We start from the raw sequence: 23,569 nt of genomic DNA, 5'->3' as shown, positions 1-23,569 counted from the left end.
TAAGACTTGTGTCCTCCCTTAGAGTGTCCAGGAAAGGCTATTTACTTCAGTTAAAAAAATTACAAGGGTTCAACGCTGCTGAACCAAACATTGAGCGAAAGCATTAGCTGCGGGTGACCGAGCGTTCTTCTCTTTTTTCTTCTTTCTCAGCCCACATATTAAGCCCCGTTTTAACCAAGCCGTATGAATGTGCCTTAGTGGCTTATAGGGGTAACGTGAATGCCAGGGTCCTAGCAGGCTGATTCTGACAGAACCGTCCCATGTGAAACGGGAGACCCAAGTTGGCAGCTCCTGCCAGCCCACGCCACAGCTTCACGTGGGTAAGACGTGGCTACCGGCCGCGCTACGCTAAAGGCTTGAAACCTAGAGTAGTATTGATTTCACACACACGCACACGCACGCACACACACACACACACACACACACACACACACACACACACACACACACACACACACACACACACACACACACACACACACACACACACAAACAAACAAACAAACAAAGCTGACAGGTGATCGGTATTGTATCATTTGTTACGCCATAGCAAGAATTTTTGAACTAGCTCAGTTAGCACCAGAGTTATCTGTGATTAAAAATGACACTTCCTTTTCCCCTCAACTTACAAATTCAAAGGCACCAGAAAAAAAAAAAAACAGCTTGGGGACTGCATTCATGAGCACATTATCGGCTGGCATTTCATTTACCAGCTTTCGGTTGCTGTAATGGATACACAGCTCTAAGCATGGTTGTCTGACTGAAAGATGCGGCAGCGGTAAATCGGAACCATGTATGTAGCGACATTGACCGCGGTCACATATGCTCGAGTGGCTTGCTCAGCAAATTGAGCAGGCTTCTGATGGCCTATCACCCATAGTGAAGTCACCATACTTATGACAAATACCTTGACGATGAGTAATTCCAATAACTGCCGCTGCGTTGTGGCCAGTCAGGCCATGAATATGAATGAAAAAAAAAAAAATGAATTGCTTTGTTCTATGGAGTTGAACTTCAGACGAATGATTATTCATTTGACACACTGAACACATTACTTACCAGCAAATTCAGAACCCATTTCTTGGTCCCTTTAAGAGGGCAATGCGATACCGGTGTGTTCTGGGTTCATTGCTCGTGGATGGAGGTTGATGAAGATGACATGCACAGCACAGCGAGAGAGTCTGGCCGTTAAATATGTGTAATATTTGTCTGCGTTAATGGCTTAGTGTTGTAATGCAGTGGCCTGCGAAGCTAAGCTGTTCCCATCAAGTGTGAAGGACAAACCTTGGCAAAATCTTAGTTTGGGGTTGTTAGTAAAACACCCGGGCAAAAAGCTTGGGCTAATTTACTGTGCTGTGCCTATGTCGACACCAGGCTTAGAAAAAGACTCAATCTGTTTTGCTGCTGATGGCAAGGAATTGTTCAGGGCATGTTCAGTACATTAGAGGGGCTTGGAAAGAACTGGATCTCTACGGCAGCAGTTACAACCTTGTGCCTTTTTTTCGTGGTATGATCTGAAAATATACTTTTGGGAACTGCTTTGTCTTTCCAATTTACTGCAAAATGAAGGTGCTTCATGTTGTGTCCGTGTTTATGACCTTTGGTGCATTTTTCTTTTCAGCTGGGTCTGCGAGGACTTTCCAGAGCTCAAGGCAGCGATGGAAAACCACGTCCTCAATGACTACGACACCAAAAGGTGAGTCTCTGTCGGCCTGCTCGACTGCAGTTTCTAATATCTGCCTGTTGGCATTTCGTGTTGACCGGTTTGCACTTGCTTCTGATGGTCAGGTTTGGTTTTGATGTTGGACTTACAAGTTCTGATTGCAATTTGCTATGATAGTATACCGGCTCGCTGCAGCCAATGGGGTTGATCATAGATATTTTGTTGTATTAGTATGTAACCCACTGGATTCACATTTTAATGTCAGAGCTTTTTTAAATTTGCATGGGCAAAGAAAAAGGGATTATGTTGTGTGGGACTTTCTTAAACCGGTGATCTGTGGTTTGTGTTCAAGCCTGATTTAATTTGATGATGTGCAGTCAGTTGGTGACACGTATGCGTGCACTGGGGTTGTGTTGCACATGCGGGTCTCTTGAAAAGGTGCATTTGACCATGATGCTTGCAATGAACCAGGAACCTACTCTGTGCGATAGAAACAAACCAGCAGGTGACAAGGTTATATCAGGGAACTGACCTTAAGCCGCGTTCAGACTACGTGCGCATCCGTCGTAAGTATCGTATTTATCGCAGTGCGCATAGCGGCTGGAACTCCCGTTTACGTAGCTTGCGACCGCGCATGTTCACACTGGGCCGTTCGGTAAGATGCGTTCTTTACGACCGGCCAATCACCGCTCTCAACATGGCGCCGGTTAGCGAGCGGCTGATAGCGGAGGTCTGGGCTCTTCAAACTCAAAATGAGATGTGAAAGAAAAGACTGGACACACAAATAAAACACGAAAAAGAATAATGGGTATATTAACAATTAACCACTCGATTACAAATACATTTCTTCATTTCGCACACGCACGTTCGCACGCAGTTTTCAAACGTCCGCTCACCGTGCTGACCCACCGCTCACTCCTTCGCACATTTCTTCACGGTGCCCGCTCTCATTGTCGACGTACAGCGCACTCCTGCTCGGTGTCCCGTGATCGCACTCTCTCGCACCAAAACAGGCCTGCATTCCTGCTTGCGATTTTACCAGTGCCCCGGAGCGATCTTGGAGACGGGCCGGGGCGGTGACTCAAAGGCCGTACTACTGACATCAAACAATGAGCCGGGGCGCGCGGCAGACACGGAGACGTCCGCGGAACCTCGTCCCCCCCTCAGAAAATGCTGTTTTCTTTTTCTATTTTGCGGTGAGCTTCTTTCAAACTTCGACGAGTCCGCACCAGCTCCGTTCTGCGGCCGACCGCAACGTCGCCCCGCATCGGCCTTTCGCTGCAGGCCAACTGTTTCCTCACTTGTCAACGGAGTCGATGGGCTGCGAGAATGCACGGGGATGAAGCGAGCATCCCCCGCTTCCATAACTTCACTTTTCTAAACTAGAGAAAACATTTGCTTGTTGAGAGCTTGTTCGCACATGAAAAAACGGATTGATAAACCACTTACTACTTTGACTGAGCGCACCGGCAATTTGCAGCCAGGCATCGTTTTGCACTTCTCTCTGCGCGATTTCAGCTACTCGTAGTAGAGAGCCGGCCTCTGCCGAACTTTTTTTATGAGAGGCTGATAATTCCACAGCAAATATTCCGCACTGCACATGATCAAGCTGCGGGCAGACGCAATCACCGACACAGACACAATCACCGACACAGCACAACACCGGCTAGTCGAGACACTGCAGCAGAGTAGGAGCGTTGGATGATGTCGCCTACAAGGGTTTGCGCGCGAAATCTGGGAGGACCGGAAGCCCCGTGACCGGAAAAGGAAAACCGAAACGGCTGTGCGCATTGGTCGCGCGTAACAGACGTATCTGTGCTAGTCGTAAAAGTCGCGGGTCCTCCGACATTTACGCCCACGCTGGCTGCGTACGTTGCGCATTTTACGCTCAATACGACAGCAGTCTGAACAGACACGTTACGTTTTTTGCGTTTACGCTTACGATCCTTACGAACGATACGTGCGTTGCGCATGTAGTCTGAACGCGGCTTTAGCCTGTCGCCGGGGGTTAGGGGGGAAGCAACAGCTTCTGCATTCCTTGTTAATCTTTTGCATTGGCAGGGACGCAGGAGCTTTGTTCATGGAAAGTGATAACGGGAGGAAGTCTTGAGAGCAGATACCTCACCCACTGAGCCTTATCTTCAACACTCCTTTTGTTCCTTGTGTGATAATTGCAACTGTACTTAATTTTGTACTGTTGGTGCCATCTGTCACCTGTGCGTCCCGTGACATTGCTGTGCAGGCGGCCTTGACACTTGTCTTTAAGCATTTGGCCATTTTACTCTGGCTTATTGCGATGGCCACTTGGACCTTCTAGAAAGGCGGTGTTGTATAGTGAGATATGTTCAGTAAAAAAGGTGGCCGCAGCTTAGTACAAACTGAGCGAAGTTATTTCAGTAGTGTTTTCTTTTTCTTCTTTGTGGACTTACTATGGAAATGTCCAGTGGTGCAGGCCGTGGTGCACTGTTGATTGAATTGATGATTAAGGCTGATTAGGTTGAGTTTAGAAAAACGAGTATATAGATTTCAATTAACTACTGTACTTGAACATTTGTGTCTCTACGCTTGGAGCTATTGCGGAGGCCCCGTCTGATGTGCCGAATTCTCAGTGACCTAAGACATTTGCGGGCGGGCGGCCTCAGGCAAACTACTGTATATTGTGCCATAGTGTATATATTTCTTTTTATTTTTACCTACCCTGTCCTTTCTCCCTATCGCTCACCTCTTCTATTTCCTCAGATATGCTTCAGATATCGGATAGCAGATACCGGGGCTGGCAAACATCTTTTCCTTCTTCTTGATATGATAAAATAATCACATACTACTTTCAGTTTAGGAAATACATGTCAATACAAGGTTCACTGAAAGTAAAAAACAGTGGTAAATTATTTAGTGCTGTACTGGAGTCCATGTGTTAAAATAGCGCAGAGCCTGCTACTTGTGCAGCATTAATCCATATTGGCTGAAATGAATCCAGGCCCGTCTGTCAAGGTCATGTTGTTCTTTGTTATCTTTTCACTCCCCCAAGGTCTATTCTCTCATCTTACGGTTCAGGGTTGCTTCAGGCTTGGTGGTGAGGGGTTGGAAACGTGGAAATTTATTGCATTCTAAAGACTCATACTGACCGTGGTGTCCGCCTGGAGTAAGACAGTTACGATTCTTTTTCTTTATGTGACCCACGGAAGGCCATAATAAGCGGTGTGTGTTCTGGATTTCTATCATGGGTCAGAGTTATCATGGCTACTGCCTGTGCTTTACTCGAACATGGCTTAGAATTATCTGGATATGAAGCTTGTTTCGTGACCGACAGGCGTGAGCATTATCTAGTTACATGTGTAGGGCTGCACTATGAACAGCTTTGTCATGCTAAACATGGTATTCACCCCATAAGTGTGGCTTTAAATGATAGCACCGTCTTCCTTTCTACAATACAATGTAAACCTACACATAATAAAACAATGTGGGCACTGGCCCACCCAAAGAAAGGGAGTGTTTAGTTCCCGAGTGTGTGTAAGGGTTTAAAGAATTAATATTCAAGGAAACCGTGAGTGGAAACCTTCCTCTTGCACAACGACATAAAAAAAAATCTTGAATGATTGAAGCACGTTGCAAGATTTTTTTACTGCAGTTTTTTTTTTTTTTTTTTTTTTTTTTTTGTGCGCAAAATTGGTGTGTTGAAGACTTGAGAACTGACACAACTACAGGTAGAGCGCAAAGTGGGAACTTTGCTACTTTTATGGAAATAGCCAGCAGTTGGCCAGCACATTTTCGAGGTGTAGAAACGGAACTTACTTGACATCATACACTTTGAAGGAAAGTAAGTTGTGAAGGGATATGAAAGCAACGTCAAAGTGACAGAATATTTACTGAGGGGATTTAGGTAAAGCACAGATGTTGCGAAGATGCTTTGACTACCCAAGCTTTCATCGGCTCCTGGCCTGTTATCCTGTTCGGGCCGGTTGTTATGAATTTGTATAATAACCGCATGCCTGAAAGGTGAAGGCTGGTCCTTGTAGGTGCATACTTCAGTAGTGTCGAGCATATTGGCATCTTCGTCTGAAATCTTAGCAGCCACTGGTCAAACCAGCAACATTGGTGCTTTTGCGATTCGGGCACTGCGAGTGGCTTTACTTGGGAGATGCCTGCTTGCAAAGGTCACTTGGTCACATTCACAAAGTGCTTTTATGGATCAGCATGAAGTGCAACCGTGTTATATCGTTTTACATGGATTGAAATTCCTGAATGAAAGCTTGTGGCAGTAAAAAATCTTCGCAGAAATGAGGGTTTTTGCACTTTACATCTCTGTTCTTGATATTTTGTGAAATAGCTGCAAATACATGACTGTGGCAGGGGTTTCACTGCAGCAGTATTTGTTGTTGATTCAACAAGCTGGTGACCGGAACTGATGTTCAGGTAGGAAAAGGTTACTGGCTGGTGACTGACATTTTCCTTAAAAAAAAAAAGGAAAATAGTTCCGTGTTGGTTTTTTAGGGTTCAACATCTCAAAGCAATTCAGGCTATGAGAGAAGCCGTAGTGGGAGGGCTCTGGAAATTTTGACCACCTGTGGTTCTTTAACGTGCACTGACATTGCACAGCACACGGACACCTATCTGTTTTGCCTCCATCGAAATGCGACTGGCGGCGGTTTGGTTCGAACCTGGGAACTCCGTCACAGTAGTCCGGCATATTAAGTACTGCACCACCGCGGTGGGGCAAAAATAGATGGTGCATGTTCTTTGAGACCTTTGGTAGAAGCTTTTTGTTCCTGTTTGTGCTCTGCTTTGAGTTCTGATCTGCTCATTTGTACACGTGCCTTGTTTTGTTTTTCTTGCAGTTACGAGAGCATGCGGACCCTCTGTGACAAGTACAACAGGGCCATCGACAGCTTTCTGCAACTCGTGAGTTGGTGGCTGTTGCTGCTGCTGAGCGTTCAGTCTTACTCTCCGGGCCATTTTTTTTTGGTGCTGCTGGCTTCAAGTGCTTGCTTGTGTTGGTGGCATGGTTGTCATTCAAACCCATGACACATTGTATGTATTGCATCTCGTTAGTTCCATGCTGTGCTATGCCAGGTGAACTTTTATTTAGAGTCTGTGATCATATTCTGGCATTGGTCCTCTGAGCATTGGTCTGGGAAGATTGACCTGTTCACTGAGCGATTTGGAGGAGTTGCAGTTGTAACGAGAGGCTTTGTTGGTCAAGCCATTGAAGGGGTTGTGTTGATATAACTGCGCTGCTTGCTTTGGGGGCAGTATATGAAAACTGTATGCACACACATCATGTGGCCTCTGAGCCAGCTTGACTGCTTCAGCAGTGGCACTGGAGTTGAGCACACAGGAAAATGTTGGTCCTCAGGGGAGCTGAATTCCAGATATTGGGCATAGCAAAGCTGTGTGTGGAAGGAAGGAGTAAGCTTTTATGAGAGTGTTGCTGGTAGTATAGCTGACAACATTCTAAGTCTCATTGGGAGGACAATCCAGTGTCAGTGTATGTCGTGTGAATGGCCATCCGCCATGGTTGGTTGCTGAAAATGCTGAGGAAGAGCAGTCCCCTTATCCCTTGTAGGCGAGAGGCCAGAAAGTGAAGGTAAAATTGATGACTGAAAATGACTAAGAATGACTCTGCGAAGAATACAGCAAGATTGCTCGGCAGTTTGCTGGGCAGAATTTAGCCATGAGCTCTCAGTGTGCAAATACATTCTTGGCGAAGTATAAAGACAATAGATGGAGAAGGCAAGCAGTATGACAGAAGCAGTGAAAAGAAGGGAGGCCTAACGGTAATGCATTATCATCACATAATGATAATTAATAAGCGTCAACATAGTTTTTCATTGTTCAGCAGCTCTGGCATCCAATCAATCAATCAATCAATCAATCAATCAATCAATCAATCAACTTTTATTTCTAAACACAAGTACACATAAAGGTATGCTGGTCAATCTAAGCACGCAGTGCTTGTGAGAAGACCAGGCAGCCAGTGTTGCATGTTTTAGAGGAAATAAATCATTACAAATTCAGAAACAATTCATCATCAAGGAAAAAAAAAATCACGCACACACATACACAACAATAACACCAAGTTTCTCACTAGGCAAAGAAAAAAGTAAGTCATGCAAAAACTCACATGTGGTGTTTTGCTAAGACATGTCTGACAAGTCTTGCCACTGCAGGTTGTCTGTTGCAAGGATAGAACAAATTCCTTTTGCACTTTTTGTGGCGAAGTGTTGATTTACTTTGTTTAGATTTCGGTCAGCGGCCTTTTGCTCTATGTGGCAAGCCTGGTGGGGGAGAAGGACAGAGCCTTCAATTCAATACTGTTTCCTGTTTAGAAAGACTTACCGTGTATGCTTTTTATGTGCACTGCAGTCCCTTAATACGGCTGCAGATTAACGCTCATAGCTTTCCCTTCGTAATATCACTACAGATTTTGCCACAATTACTGGCAGGGAAGCCCATTTTATCAGGCTTTTCTGATTTTGTGAAGTGGCTGTCCTATAATAATAATAATAATTGGTTCTCAGGAAAGGAAAGGCGCAGTAACTGTCACACTTGTTCTGTGAACACCCGAACCGCACCGTAAGGGAAGGGAGGAAGGTGGGAGTGAAAGTGGAAAGAGCCGTAGTGGAGGGCTACGGAATGATTTCGACCACCTGGGGATCTTTAACGTGCACTGACAACGCACAGGATGCCTCTCTGTTCCGTCTCCATCGAAATGCAGCTGCCGGCGGTTGGGATAGAACCCGGGTACTCCGGCACAGTAGTCGGGGATCTTAATCACTGCACCTCCACCGCGGCAGGGCGCCTTATTAGTTTAACTGTTTTGCAGAGCCTAACAGATTGCCCGTCTATAGTGCCTGTTTAGTGGACGACTATAGAAAACTCTGCTCGAGTGCAGCTCATGGAACGCTTGCATTCAGAACGTGAGAGGAGCCAAGTGTGGGGCAGTTATGGAAAGGTGATCGTGGTCGCGTAAAAGCTGCTTCCGGTCGCGTAAAAGCTGCTTCCACAGTCAGGGGTTAGAACTGCAGGAGAGATTGGGCTACATGGGGAACTTGTAATCTGCAGTCGTTATGCAGCATCGCTTTGCTTAAACACTTCTCTTGTACTGCCACTACACTCTTCGCTCTGTATGTTCTAGAACTGCATACTTTGTGGCAGGTAAATGCATATTAGGCTCCTAGCTCTGTATGGACTATGAATCACTGTTCTTCCTGAATGTTTTTCTGTCCTAGATTGCAACCAGCATTGGAGCTGTTGCTTGAAGCAGAACTAATGGCAGGTCTGAAGGTACTTGAAAGCTAGGGCAGGTGTGCTATGTATTTCACTGGTACTTTTGCTTATTGATGGCATAATTTAAGGTTCTGTGGCTCTCAGCCTGCTTCATAAACTTGCTTTGCTTTGGCAGGGGTGGAAGGGCTGCTCCATTAGCTCCATTCTGCTCCAAACTGCTTTCCCTGCTCCATCCTGTTCCAAAATGCAATATTGCTCTAAAACTGCTCCAAACTGGCTGCCTCGAGGTTCTGCCATCAAATTTAGCAGAACACAGGAACAATTTCACAGCACTGGGGGCAAAGATTGCATTGGGCTTAATATAAATAAAATTTTGTAAGGAAGGGAAGCATAGAGCATAATAAACATTATGAGCCACAAGTGTTTGGAGATAGTTTGTGACATACCACCTCCCAGCCTTTTGAATCGCTGTTGGAGAAAGAAACAAGAGCAGCAAGCGAAGCAAATAGTTGCAAACTACAGTGAGCCGTTAAGAAACTCTACGACTGCAGAAACTGCATGGGTTATTCTAATGGTTCTGCTGTGAAAACAAGAAGTATTCACCACCGAGTGTCTCTGTCGGTGACAAGCATGTCAGGCCTACTGCTGACAAGATCATACTTGAAGAGTAATGGGTTGGTACGCCAAAGGTGTCAATCACTAGGAATCTTCCCAACGGTGTTGGAAAGCCATGCAGGGCCTATCGCCAAGGTGTTAAAAATAAGCCTTAGCATTACTCAAACAAAAGAATGGTGAACTATTGGCAGGAGGCAGTGAAGCAGAAATGCTGAAGGATGAAGAGGCTACCCTTCAGTGGCATCTATCGTTCCTGAAGGCACTACTAACTAGTGCTCAGGAATTTATCAGCACAGACATAGGATCGACAAAGATATGCACAAGATAGCGAGTGCAAATGTTGTGTTTATTATCGCATTTACTCGCGTAATGCTCGCACTTTTTTTCACGGAAAATTGATGCCAAGTTGGGGGGTGTGATAATTATGCGGGAAAAATTTTCGAGCAAGTGTTTTGGAGTGCTAAAAGCCAATTTAAATAGGTGTGAATCATGATTCTTAGGCCAGCTATTGTAAATATAACCAAAACATTACTTTCAAGTAGAACTTACCCTTATTATAAAAGTACAGGGTCGCCAAAAACACAAATTGCTAAAGCACTTTATTTGCCACACGAAGCCTTATCACTCCCTGCGTTTCGTGGTATAATGCTGACCGCAGTCCATGCAGTTCTACTCTTGATTAGAGACTTGACACGAGTTCGTGTCGACACTGCAATGTACTACGCAGAACTCGTTGACGCTGAAGTGCCTGCTGGCAGTGCGGTTGCTATGCTGTAGCGCTTTCAGCTTAAAAGTAGCTGTATAACTTGCGTACCGCCCCATCCCGATGCGGCACCAAGAACACCGTAGGCGGTGGAACAAAGCAAGGAACACGGACGCAACCACGGTGGACGGAACGAAGGAACAATTAGAATGAGACGTGGAACACGGAGACATCTCGCAAATTGGCGACGACTACGAGCATTATGGAGGTAAAAAAAAAAAAAAAGACGAGCATAACCTATGATGATGATGATGATCTACGCGAGCACGCTATTGCCGCCTGGTAGCGCGTGCACACGAGGCCAGCCAGGTTCAGTAGCGCTTCAAAGATGGCGCTTGTTACTACTAGCAGACGACTCTCATGGTGTTAATATTGGTGATGCGATATTATGTGAGGGAAAAAAATTTCCACTTTTTGATGCCCAATGTTGGGGGTGCAAGCATTACGCAAGTGCGAGCATTATGCAAATAAATACGGTAATCTGAACTCTAAATTAGTGGCACTGCTTGAGCGCATCGAAATGGTAGACTCGACATTTGAAGTTACTAAGTCAAAATAGGCAGAGTAGGTGTTCAGTTATGAAACGCGCCAGCAAGCGTTCTGTTTGCTGCTAGTCTGTTTCAAGTTTGTTGCTAAAGCCAGCCTTTGTTATATTGTATATCTTTACATGCTTTGGCTGCTTGTCTTGTCAGAGATAAGTGTGATGTTAGAAAGGCACTGAACTTGCATAAAAGGAATCACATTAGAGATTGAGTATTCGAGGAGAATCCTGCAATTATCAGAGATGCTAGAGCTTAGAAACCTGCTTCAAAACATAATTCAAATACTCCAAAACTTGTTCCTTTTTTTTTTTTTTTGTTTTGCTCTAAAGCTGCTCCAAAATGGCTTTATTACTGCTCCCAAAGCTGCTCCAGAATGCTAGAGCCTACTTCCACCCCTGCTTTGGCTTCTTCCCCCCTTTTTCTGGCCTTTTGTGTGCAATAGTTTCTTTAAGCATTGGCTTGAGTGGCATTTCTTGCGTATCTTGCCCATCCAAAGAAACATAATTTAACACGACTTGCATACACACATCATAGGGCATTTGTGTACAGCCCTGGCAGACTTTTTCTGATAATGGCTAGGCAGGAATTCTCAGTACCAAAAAATTCAGACTGCCAAAGGTTTTGTCGACAGAGAATGCCTATGAGAATGAGGAACTGCTGCACATTTCGTGATGGCCATTGAACATCATCATGTTCATGCAAAGATGGCTAAACATTTTGCATAAATTGCTTTTTTTTTTGGCAGGAACTATGTGCTTAGTTGGCTGCGTTGAATTATTCTCTGATTTACTGGTAATGTGAAAAAGCATAGCAAACAGTAAAAAAAAAAAAAAAAAGAAAAAAAGAAACTGGCAACGTGGGTCTTTGTGCTTTCCCACACATGTGTCTGTAGCACTGGCGGTAATGTAAGTATGGCATTTGCATTGTCCTAATATGCTCCCTTGGCGAGTGGTGCACAGCCCAGTGTTGCACTGCATTATCGCTGGTCATCTCTTTCCCGTTGCTTGCGTGGTCTCTTGCTCATGGCCTGAACAAAACGCTTCTCCCCCATCCCATCCCAAAATCCTCGCCCCATTGTTGCCAACATGCTGTCACGCTGCTGCCACCAATATGCTGCCATCGTTGCTTGGCCTCTTCTGCACTCCCCTCTCCCGCTTGGCCTCTGCCTCCTGTGCCGATGACCACGTCCTGCTGTGATTTGAACCGCCACCTCGCCAACCTGTCTCACCTCCTGCCAACTTTGTGGATCGCCGGACAACGGTTACGTCACTTCCTTGTCATGTGGGGGTGCCAAGAGTGCTTTTTGGTCATACCATTTGCAAAGCACCACCTTAAAACCCGGTTATTAATGCGAAAACATTTCTTGGCTCATTAGTGGCGTGTGCAGAAAGTGGTTGTCCGCGGATGCGTGACTAAGAGACATCCAAAGCCAATCCAACACAGTCCACACAACAAGCCAAAAAAAAAAAAGACAAAAATACCAAATCCAGTCATGATTACTTGGCTTAATGACATGACATGACTAGTTGCATTAATCTTTGCTTGAATCCAATCCAGAATCCAATTAAGCCAATACCGAATGCAGTCATGATTAATTGGCTATAACACCTTAGTGAAGATGTATAATTACTTGTGATATTAGTCATAGCCCTAATCCAAGTCATAGTCAACAATGCAGTCCAGAAACTACATAGCAAGCCAACCAAAGCCAACGCAAGACACAAGATGTCCTTGTGTGCTTTTGCATTACCACACGTAAGGAGACTTCAATTATTTCCGGTGGTGCTACTCAGCGGAGGTTACCAGATGGTGGCGCCACCTACGTGCTGTGCAGCCAGCTATTTGTGGCATCATGCAGCTTTCATTTCCTTGCTGGGCTTGTGTTTTGCAGATGCCAGGTAGTCTGCTAGCTTCCAAAGTTTGGCCCAATCAGGGTGCCGAGTTTTGATTCATGACTTTGTGGGCAGTTTCACAACTTGTATGATCAAGAACTTCCGGTGGAGGTGGAAAATGCCTTTCACGCCTTATCTCTAATCATTGGGCCACTTGATGGCGGTATCTGTGCCTTCATTTCTATTGAAAGCAAAATTCTGGTTTCTTTTCTGAATGCAGTGCAGCTTGGGAACCGTTGTCCGGCTTATCTTTTACGATTATTCTGCATTTGCCGCACCTTTAACCTCTTCCTCCTCTTAGGATTTTGCGCGTAACTTATTTTTTATTGCAGAAATTCTCCCTTTAGCACAAATTAAAAAGATATGCATTTGTGCTTTGTCGCTTCTTTGTACATAGTTGTGAATGAGCTGTAAGCTTGCTTGTGCATATCTTTTTGGATTTATAACTTATTCATCGCTGCACTAAACGGTATTGTGGTGGCTTCTCCTGTTGCAATGTACCTTGCTCTCTTTCTAGATTTTTTTTTTTTGGTAATTTCATTTATGCATCATATATACTTTCATGTAGTCTAGTTCCATTGCTTGGCTTTCACTGTCATGTTACCGCCACATTTAGTTGCGCATGCATTTTGTCTCTTTTGCTGATCTCAGCCCCTGACAACATTAAATTTGTAGAGTAAGTAGTGTGTTGGGGGGGGGGGGGGGGGGGACCTACTGGAATAGCCCACTTGCGTGGCTACTGTTCAGCAAATCTAGGTCTTAGGGGTGTGCTTGAACATTTGCTTGATTAAAACATTTGGTAGAACACGCATGTCATTCGCCAGTGTGCTTGCTTAGGTCTCCGTGTGCGAGCACTGCATGTTCCTGCCTCTCTAATTATGGCACAGCTCGTCGCTGCTTTGTCGGCGTGCTTTTCTGGCGGCCAGGGCGTCACAGGTGCCAACGAGCGGTCTTTTTCTGTACAGTGGAAGGGCACGTCACGTCCTGAGCGGCTGCACACGAGACCGTCGACGGGGCTGCTGCGTCACATCCTGCAGCAGGTCTACAACACGGCCATCACAGATCCCGAGCGGCTCAATTCCTACGAGCCCTTCTCTCCCGAGGTGAGCAGGCAAGCCAGAGGACTCGATCCACCAAGTTCTCATGCAGGAGCGAAGTTTTCGCTCAAAGGAATTCGTTTGCAATGGCAGCTGCTGAAGCAAGACCGCTGCTCAGAACTTGTGGTGGTTGTCCGCATGAAATGGCGCCATTGCATAGCAGGGCCTGGTGGCACATTGTCATTGGCCTATTAAACAAGTCATATTACGGATGTGACCTGATAATATATTGTTATGTGGAAACATCGCGTAACAATATTCATTGAACTTTCATGTCATGGCCTTATAATTCGAGGTAGTGAAAGTGCACCCTGCTTGTTCTATTTTTTTAGAATGTCTCTAGAAAGGTCCCAGTGCCGAAGGAAACTGGTTGGCTAGCATGAGCAACTCGTGTGTGTTATGTGTTTTTGCACATTCAGCCAATGTTCTGAAGATATTACTGTGATCAGTGTCCTGGCGTACAGTGTCACAGTGTGTTGCAAAATGGTTGACACTGTGTATGACAGTGGAGTGCATTTGTTTTTGTTAGGACGTTTTGATGGAGAAGAAAAAGAATAAATTTGAAGAATTGTTCAGCTTATATCCTTTTCAATCAGTCAGCTGCCTTATATAGTACTCCTTGAGGCCATTCACTGTTCTAATTCAAGCTTTTTTATATGTAAAAAAAATTGACATATGACCCTTGTTTCTAAAAATAGCTGTGCCCAAGACTGCCTAGAAGTGGTGTCATTCAGCTTGTGGGATCATTCTGAGTGCAATTTTGCCATTTGCACAGATGCCAGGCATGTGTGCTGCTTGTGACCTGTAATGGTTAATTGTTGTGCATTTTGCATGCAGGCTTTAATCTAATTCCGGCTGATAGGTAATAGATGGAATCAGTTAAAATGGCTCATGCATTCAGCGGTTCGTACAGTGGCTCATGTACTTAGAGAGGGGCAAATTTGGTTGTTTTAACAGCTCACTCTATAAACCTTATCGTACTGTCATGACATGTGAACTGGGCTGCCATGTGCATGCCTTCAGCTTCTAGCTGAGCTGAAAGCTTTTTTTTTTTTTTTATCCTGTAGTTAGTGGGGATTACTACCACACCTTGGGTTTAGTGAGATGTTATTCTTATCTTTCCTTTTTTTCTTGCCCTGCAGGTCTATGGGGAGACGTCCTTCGAGTTTGTGGCGCAGATGATCAACGAGCTGGATTTCAGTTCGGATGACGTCTTTGTCGATCTTGGAAGTGGTGTGGGCCAGGTCAGTTTTTGTGCAAATACCTTAATTTGTGTGTGTGTGTGTGTGTGTATGTGTGTGTGTGTGTGTGTGTGTGCGTGTGCATGTGTGAAATTGGTACGTGTGAAGTTTTCGGCAGATTCTGCCCAAAAACCCGTTTCAGTGTGCTTTGGGGAAAGAGTGGGCAAACTCAACCCCCTTTGCAGCGATTCAGCAGCATCAGAATTAAGGAATTTGTAGTTTCATGCTTTGATAAGCTTGTTGCTTAGGTAACAAGCAATGGAGTGTCTTGTCGTCAGTGTGCAACAGTGGGCAGTAGAGCTTCACTGCTGACTCAAATTATATCTGTCTGTGGAGGACAAAGCTGGAGTGGCTTGTTGTAGTGTATTTAAACCAGCAGGGTGTTTGCGCTAAGCTGGAGATTGTGGGATTGAGGTTGTGGAATTCGGCTATGATTCACCATGATTCAAGCTTATTTTGACACTGAGAATTGCGTGGCTTTTTGTCAGTATTAACTACTCGGACCTTGCATGCATATCTATCCTAGTCCGAGCAAACCTGTGTGAATGTACTCCTGTGTGGTCCCATCAGCATGTACCTTGTTGCAGATGTACTCTGAGGCTGCTTGTCCTTTCGCCTCCCCAGGTGGTTTTGCAGGTGGCAGCTGCGACCCCGTGCAAGCTGTGCATCGGCATTGAGAGGGCAGAGGTGCCCTCACGGTATGCAGAGTCCATGGATGAGCTCTTCCAGTTCTGGATGTGCTGGTATGGCAAGACGCACGGGGACTACCAGTTGATCAGGGGTGACTTCCTGAGCGACACGCACCGGGAGAAGATCATGAATGCCTCGTGAGTAGCAGGAAACGGTATAACAGTGAAGTTGAACCGAGTGTGCGTGGAGTCAGATGTAGAGGGTATTACATACTACTCCACCGTGGGGCTTGTTTCTTGGTGGTTAGGTGGATAGGCCAAGTTGTAGTTTTGCACAGGTGTGGACATTGGTAAACTCGGGAGCATGTTGTTCTGGTCAGTGTAGTCATGACTCACCAGAAATTCAGGAGCATGACGTGACCTTGACGAATAGCACATGCGGTACCTATAGAGTGCTTGTTAGAATGCCTGAATGGGATTAAAAGGGTGTGCTTACTTTATTTCTCGCCACACCAGCACTTGCTGCAAACAGTACAATGTATATCTGTTTGGAGGAGCTCGTTTGCTCTTTCACCAGAAGCTGAAAAGAAATAACCCAGTTTGAACAAAAATTTATTTAAACCTCCATGTCCCGAGGTTATTCTAGCTAGCGGCATGTGTGAGTTACTCCTCTTGCATGCTATTTTTAACAGGGACACTTCAAATTTGTTTGCTCTTTCTTTAGACAAGCAGTTCATGAGTGCATAGCCAGCCGCTGATAGCTCTAGTTTTTTCATGGCCTTTGATTGCATAGTTGGTGCTGGTATTTTGTTCATCTTAATTATTTCTAGTTCTCGTAGTTTCACAAGGTAAAACAACTGCCGTTTTCAAACATTGGCAGGAATAGTTTAAGAAATGCTGCTAGACATTTCTAGTTCTTTTTGTGTCCTTTATTATATTGCTGCGAATAAAATTCATTGCTTTTAATTTGCCTTACTGGCCTCCTTGCGTTGCACAGCGTATGTCAGCTTCGGAACTTCTTTTTGTCTCTCCCTCTCTGACCAGGATCGTCTTTGTCAACAACTTTGCGTTTGGGCCCACAGTAGATCACATGGTGAGTGAGTCTAGCGTCCTTAGACAACCTCTGTTTCTTGCATGTCTATCGTAGCCGGTGTTCTCTCATCCGAGTTAGTCTGAATCTCAATCACAGTGACAGCATTTAAATGGTTAGGTGCTAAATACTAAAGACACCCGTGTGCTGCGAATCAAACAAATTTTAACGAACCCCGAACTGTCCCAAATATAGGCAAATCATGCATGAGTACACTTCATCCAGTTCTAGATAGCAATTTGTGCCTCCTCTTCCTTTCCCCCATTTCTCCATGTCCTACTTTGCAGCTGAAAGAGAAGTTTGCCGAGATGAAGGACGGCTCGCGGATTGTTTCCTCCAAGTCCTTTTGTCCGCTCAATTTCCGCATTACGGACAGGAACCTGAGTGGTGAGTGGAATGAGTCGCTCCACACTTGGCAGGAGGAAAAGATGAGAGAAAAAAAAAAGATTAAAAAAAAAAGACGTGCTTAAATTAGGAGCTGCTGCGCTAGTGAGTGCTTGACTGTTTCCTTTTTCCTCCCCCCCCCCCCCCCATGCCACAGACATTGGGACCATCATGCACGTCAAGGAGATTCAGCCTCTCAAAGGCTCAGTCTCTTGGACAGGCAAGCCGGTGTCGTACTACCTCCACGTCATTGACCGGGCCAAGGTCAGTGGCTGCTGCCGCTTCCCGCAGCAGTGGCAACAGTGCTCTTTTTGAACCTGCGGCCACCCTCTACCCTTTGTGGGCCATTTTAGAAAATGCACGCTTTTTTTTTTTGTTTCCTCGAGGCACATGGAAACTTCAACAGCAGCATTTGTTGGGCGAGGCTGGAAATTGATCAGGTTGGATGTGTCGATGATTAGTTTATAGATGGGGTATTGATTTATTAAAGTATTAAGTTTGTAGAGATGAATCAGACACAAGTTGTCGGGTCTCCACAGATGTATTTGGAAGGACCCGCTCACCCAGGCTGGAACGGGACAGCGCACCGCCGGCATTCAGTTGAGCAGCCACAAAATTCAATCTGCGCTTGCATGGCAGGCATACTGGGGCTGTCGTCTTCTGCGGCCAGACCACAATGGTACGCTATAAGTTCCATGAGGCAGTGATGTAAATCTTGCGCGGCTGCTTCAGAGCACAGGCATCAGACAAAATGTAACAGCGGTCAGCACTAGTGCCATTGGGAGGTTCTTGTACTTAAGCTGTGGCTGGTACAGATAGTGCCTGAAAAAACTAGTCGAAGACTGAGGTGGTTACGTTACCACTGCTTGCTATGATAAACTGAAGCCTGCATTCCCGACTGACACTGGAGTACAGGGGTTAATACAGAGGGCCGTATTATTTGAAGGTGGTATCATCCTATTTAAAATTCCGTGTGCTAGGCCTCTCTGCGATGTCCTTGAAAAGTGATCTGTTGTGTCCCAAGTCCTTTATTTTTAAATAAGCAGCTGAATTTTATTTATTTATTTTTTTCTGACTGGCAGCGTTTCACCACTGTTCTGCATGTACTTGACCAAGTGCATATAATTTTAGTCGTGCCTTTTCAGGGGTTTCGCCTGTTGCAAACACCATATTGTTAGCTCCAGGCTTTTCCAGGCTTTTGTCTACGCCTTTAGGAACTTGAGCGCCACGGATTGGAGGCTGCTGGTAACTTCCCAAAAATTACGCAAGGAACAGTTTTTTGGGGTTTGTGCTGTATGTTTTCGAACCTTGTAATGTACTTCACCTTTTACGCTGGGGTTTCTTCCTCGCATGTTCGCTGAAATTCTTTACGCTAATGAGAACTTAGTTTGCTCGAGCATTCTTTCAAGGCTTTGAGGGAGCGCCCATGTGTACGTTCGCTGTTCTTGCACAGCTGAATTCGCAGCCCGTGCACAGCTTGCGGTACGGGTAGTTCGGCTATATCTGAAGTAGACCAAAAAAAGTTCTTTCTGGCGCTTGTGCCTTTGACATAGTAGAATGGGTCTGTTACATCTTTCTATGTATTTAAAACCTTTGTTAAAGGTGGCTTTGTACATTGTTTGCTTTTTTTGATTGCATGTAAGTGATAGCTCCAGCTCTCTCCACTTTTAACGGCCATTCAGGCACCGACCACCCCTGCCCCTCCCCTTTCCTTTTTTTCACTGAGGGAAGGTGCTTTTGTTGATAAAATTCAGCTGCTTAGTTCCTCTAGGTCATATTGGCACAGCTAAGTGCATGTGGCAGCTGCTGAGGTGAGAGAGACGAAAGCGTTGGAGCAGGGTTGTCACTGCTCTTTCATAGCTGCGAGCCATTTTTCTGGGGCAAAATTTCAGTTACGCATAAATAAAGCTATATTTTTGTGCGACATGACACAACTTATCAGGGATGGTGATTGCTAATCAGCATTGCATGTTCGCTGGTATGAAGGTGAGTGTGTAGTCTGGTTTGCAGCATGTTGAATGTCTGCTGCAGGCACACTGCCAGCTTGGCTGTGAAAGAGGGCCTCAAGTGATGGGAAAGCTGTTTGCTATACTAGGTTTGGCTACTAGGCCACTACTAGGTAGATAGGTTACATTGTACATTGTCCAGGTGAACACAATTTGTTTTATGTAAGCCACCTTCTCATCCTGTTTGATAGCTTGGCAGCTTTGTAATTATGGCCCAGTTTTCAATTGCTATGCTTAGTGATGGATTCTTGGACGTGTGGATCGACAAGACACTGCACTCTAAGAATCCCCTTGACTGAGATAACGAGTAAATAGCTACTTAGAAATTACGGGGGGTTGTTGTTTGGGATGGCACTCTTTTAGATGCCAACTCAGTTAGCTGCAGTGTGTTGGTCCATGTCGCAGGTGACTGACTGCATTGTTTAAAATGGTTAATACATGCTGTATCGTCAAACTTGGCATTAAGAAAAATGGGCCATTATAAATTATTTGTTTGCAAGGGATGCTACAAAACTGTAATTAACGTGAAATTATAACCTTGAAGCTTACTATATATGCATCCTGCATGTTGCGCGGTTATACGCATCTTGTAGAATGCTTCTCACAGTGAAACCCTAGTATCCTTTGAGCTCAAAGTTCGCGTACAAATGGAATTTGTTTGGTAGCATTGCTTTACATCGCATCTGTTCGGTGTATTTGCCTGGTTCGATCAGAATAATTCGAATATTTGCGTTTTTTTGCGGTGATGGCGGAGCAAAACGAGCAGATCTCCCAGCAGTGGCACCAGTAGCGCCATCTTATTGCATTTGAAGCTCAAAAAGATTTATTGCGATACACAAACAAGGCTCAAAACTCCTCATATTATGTGCAGTTTTAGTGAAACTAAGTTTTGGCAATTATTATGTATGAAACATTTGATAAAGCTCTTCAAACCTTATTTAAAGCAACTTTGCCTGCCCGCCTTCCTTTACCGAATGTCTGTGGCTGTGTTGCTGTAAACATAACAGGATGGTGCTACCAGTTCTTTTGCTGGGATTGCTGCTTGTTGTGCTTCACTGTTGCTGTAGGCGATGGCAATATCAGACTTCATATCGAATCAGGCCAGTAGGTCAAACCTGTCTGGCCTACTGGCCTGATTCAATATGAAGTCTGATATTGCCATCGCCTACAGCAACAGTGAAGCACAGGTTTGGCACTATAATATAATGTTGTCAACGAAATGCCATTTCTGTGCAAAATTTAAGCTATAAGGATTAAACTGTTTAGCAGGAGGTAGCATTCTACAGGGTGCGTGTAACTGCGCAACGCGTGGTATATTACGTGTGATTTCCCAATTGCCTTTCAACATTGAAGCAGTGATGTTTTCTTTCTTGGCTGCTACTTTCATCACAGCACAGGTGACAAAAAAAAAGCGAGAGGGGCAAGGGGAGGGGAGAAAAAAAATGTTTCGGATTACGCACAGCAAACTGAAATAAATATGAAAGTTTTGTTATCCTAGAAGTGAAACGTAGACTAAAGAGACTTTCGCGTGTGTGATAACGCTTGCCTTGCTGTGAGTGGCAGTGGCTTGAGGAGGAGGAGGAGTGGACTGAAAGCGTGCCACCGTGGCGGCGGCGTTGCGGGTGGCCAGAGGAAGGTGGTGACGAGATCTGGCACGGAGGTGGTGACGATTGGTGGCGTGGCGATGTTTGGCACAGTGCAATGATGCCGCCTTGTGCTCGTACCAGGTGAGAGGTGTGACGAGAGTGGCGTGTGTTAACAGAGGAATCGCCCTTTTTTTTCTCTTTGCCGACCTTTTCAGCTTGAGCAGTATTTTCAGCGCCTCAAGAATCCTAAGCTGAGGGTGAGGCTCTTTTGCTACTTGTGAACGTCCTCTTGCCTAGTGCACCTTTACTTATATAGTATATAGAGATAACATCCCCCCATTAGACTCTCAGAGTAGAAGTAACCTGCGGTTGAGAAAGTGTGTCTTTGAGGATAGCCCCGTTCATTCTTGCGGAGGAGCTACACAGAGAGGTAGCTTGTAGGTTTCCAGCTTGCTCACTCTGATGGTAGACAGTAACTCTTGAAGTGAGCCATTCCTGACCAGCCTCTTGGTAACGACAAAGAAATAATTTTTCAGAAAGGCAAAATATAATAAGGTCTATGTTAGTTCTGCGCTTGGTTCACTTACATGACTGCTTTAATAATTAAGTACACTGTCGTAAGGCAGTGAATGATAAAAGATGGAAATTCACCTTGTTTAGCCCTGCAAAACATTTTATGAAATTGCAAAATATTTGGGATGTGGCATGGTAAGGTTCTGCTTCACAGGTGAGGGAGCTTGGTAGACAAGGAGCTTCACCTAATGACACCTTATCATTGTACACTATTTGTAGGGGTAGTCACTGAGGAGCTTCTTTGGGTTAAAATGCATCGTGTATATATTAAGAAATATCATGATCGGAAAAACATTACAACCAATAAAAATATGACCAAGGTAGGCAATGTATGCAGGATTATATCCATAGGGTAGGGGTGCTTTTAAAGGTCTGTAAAAAGAGAAAGGCTGCCTTTGTTCCTCTCCAGAGGGACCTGCAAGCGAATTGAATACTTACAGGCATTGCAGCACGTGTGCAGGTATTGCATGTGTACATACGTGCAGGTTTGTATATTCAGGGAGTTTTAGGCATCAGGAGGAGATTGCATCATAAAGCGCATGCGCGCACACTTGACTGTGATGAGGCATTACCTAGGGCTGCATGCAGCACGTACGAGCAGTGCATTTTCAATTTATGCACAGTTTTAGAGAACAGAATAGGCTTGCACACGCACAGGTGACTGGAGCGGCATCATTTTGAGCTGAATCTAGCGGGTACAACGGCATACGAGTTTTGAAGATAATGAACTCCAGGATTTTTTTAGGGAATGAGCAAGTTGTGTGCCATAGTACATACACATAAATGTGACTTGGAGGCAGTGTTACCTTGAGTGACGTCTAGTGTATACAAACATAACATACATGTGTTTTGAGGGCAATGTACTTAGGGAGGATTAGAGAGGAGGAGCAGCTTGCACGCTTTGTGCATATGTAGAGAGGTCACGTTGAGGCAGTGTCACCTGGGGGTACATCTTGTGATGGACGGCAGTTCACGGCATAGTGACACCCTCTGCTGTCCATATCCATGCGCCGATTTATTGGGTGGAATCGGAGGGAAAATCGAATGTCGTTTTTAATGCCGTGTTGAAATTGGTTGGGTGAGCGGTGCGAAATGACCTTGGCTGCACTTGTTGCAACACAACCTGTGCTGAGATGAGTCACCATTCATGCATCACTGCTCCATCCCTCTCTTTTTTTTTGTTGAAATCTTTGCTCCATTTTCTTGTGATGGGACTGGTGAATTGATTCGAAACGGATAGGCGGTCTTGGTGCCTAATACGGTCATGTGTCATTGACATCAGTGGCCTGTGTAGAATGGGTTTGCTGGTTGCACTGGACTGGTGTTAGAAAAATAAGAGTTTTCTCTTGAGACCAAAGTATGCCGTTTGGCTCATGCATGCAACTTTGTGTCGGATTATCAGTTATTTGATTCGTTTGTTCTTTACGCCAAATTTTCAGTTTTAAAACAAAGGCCAGTTTTACTTCGTAAGTGTAAAGAGCTGCTTAGTTGTCTTGCCTTTGAAAAACCTCCGATATGCTGGTGTTTTGTGGATTAGTTTCAGAGAAGGTCAGGACATCTCTTGCCTTGTGTCCATCCTTTTTTGTTTTATTTTATCTGCTTTTGATGGCACAATAGAAAATACAGACTTTGTCAAAAGTTTAGAGCCTAGGGTGTCTACTTCTGAGCCATACTATGTGGCTCACAATGCATTCCCAGGGTTCCATAGTTGTTGAAGGTAAGAAGGTTTTTCGTCCTACCCTCTCTTAGGACTTTCTCTTAGGTAGGACTTTCACGATTGCTAGAGAAGTCGTAATATACGGCCTAAAAGGAAACCCTCTGGGCTCTAAACTTTTGACCAAGACTGTACAGTTGCTGACAAAAGTGGTATACTCCACGTGAATTGCAACGATTGCATTTTTTCAGTATAAAAAAATGTGCCACACAAAATTGCTTGGACTAGATGGAAAGTATATCAGTGAGGGTATGTTATGCATATCTCAGAAATAACTGCTTCTCTGTCGGAAAAATCTGGTGGGCAGTTTTCTCGCCGCGCGGGAATATACCACTTTTGTCCGCGGGGGTACATATGCTAATGCTGTCAAAGATTACGCTCCTCATCTGGGGGCACAAGCAAGTCATGCTCTGTAATACAGTTTTAATAAAAGGTGTTGTTTGAATACGGTATTCTTTAATATTGGCAAAACCTTGAGGAGAGAAGGAATAAAAACCCAAAGTGTTTGCTTTGCTTGCCCCTTTAATTTTTGTTCTAATCGCTGTGC

The 23,569-nt window shown here is 44.9% G+C and overlaps 1 protein-coding gene across 5 annotated transcripts in view; it reads left to right on the top strand.

The window, feature by feature from the left end:
- Positions 1–23,569, top strand: part of gpp (DOT1 like histone lysine methyltransferase grappa) — a 74,525-nt gene that overhangs the window by 13,332 nt on the left and 37,624 nt on the right. For 3 of the 5 annotated variants that reach the window (XM_084576326.1, XM_084576328.1, XM_084576324.1), the window contains exons 3-11: positions 1,622–1,696; positions 6,499–6,562; positions 13,668–13,805; positions 14,942–15,043; positions 15,665–15,867; positions 16,714–16,762; positions 17,047–17,146; positions 17,301–17,407; positions 20,951–20,992. In XM_084576326.1, coding sequence (XP_084432452.1) covers positions 1,622–1,696; positions 6,499–6,562; positions 13,668–13,805; positions 14,942–15,043; positions 15,665–15,867; positions 16,714–16,762; positions 17,047–17,146; positions 17,301–17,407; positions 20,951–20,992 — 880 coding nt within the window. The remainder of the gene's footprint in view (positions 1–1,621; positions 1,697–6,498; positions 6,563–13,667; positions 13,806–14,941; positions 15,044–15,664; positions 15,868–16,713; positions 16,763–17,046; positions 17,147–17,300; positions 17,408–20,950; positions 20,993–23,569) is intronic. The other 2 variants (XM_084576325.1, XM_084576327.1) reach the window with 2 other exon arrangements.

This window comes from Amblyomma maculatum, chromosome 8, assembly GCF_055883805.1.
Source record: "Amblyomma maculatum isolate TAMU_Amacu chromosome 8, ASM5588380v1, whole genome shotgun sequence".
Classification (NCBI taxonomy): domain Eukaryota; kingdom Metazoa; phylum Arthropoda; class Arachnida; order Ixodida; family Ixodidae; genus Amblyomma; species Amblyomma maculatum.
This window is presented reverse-complemented; position numbering and strand designations above follow the sequence as displayed.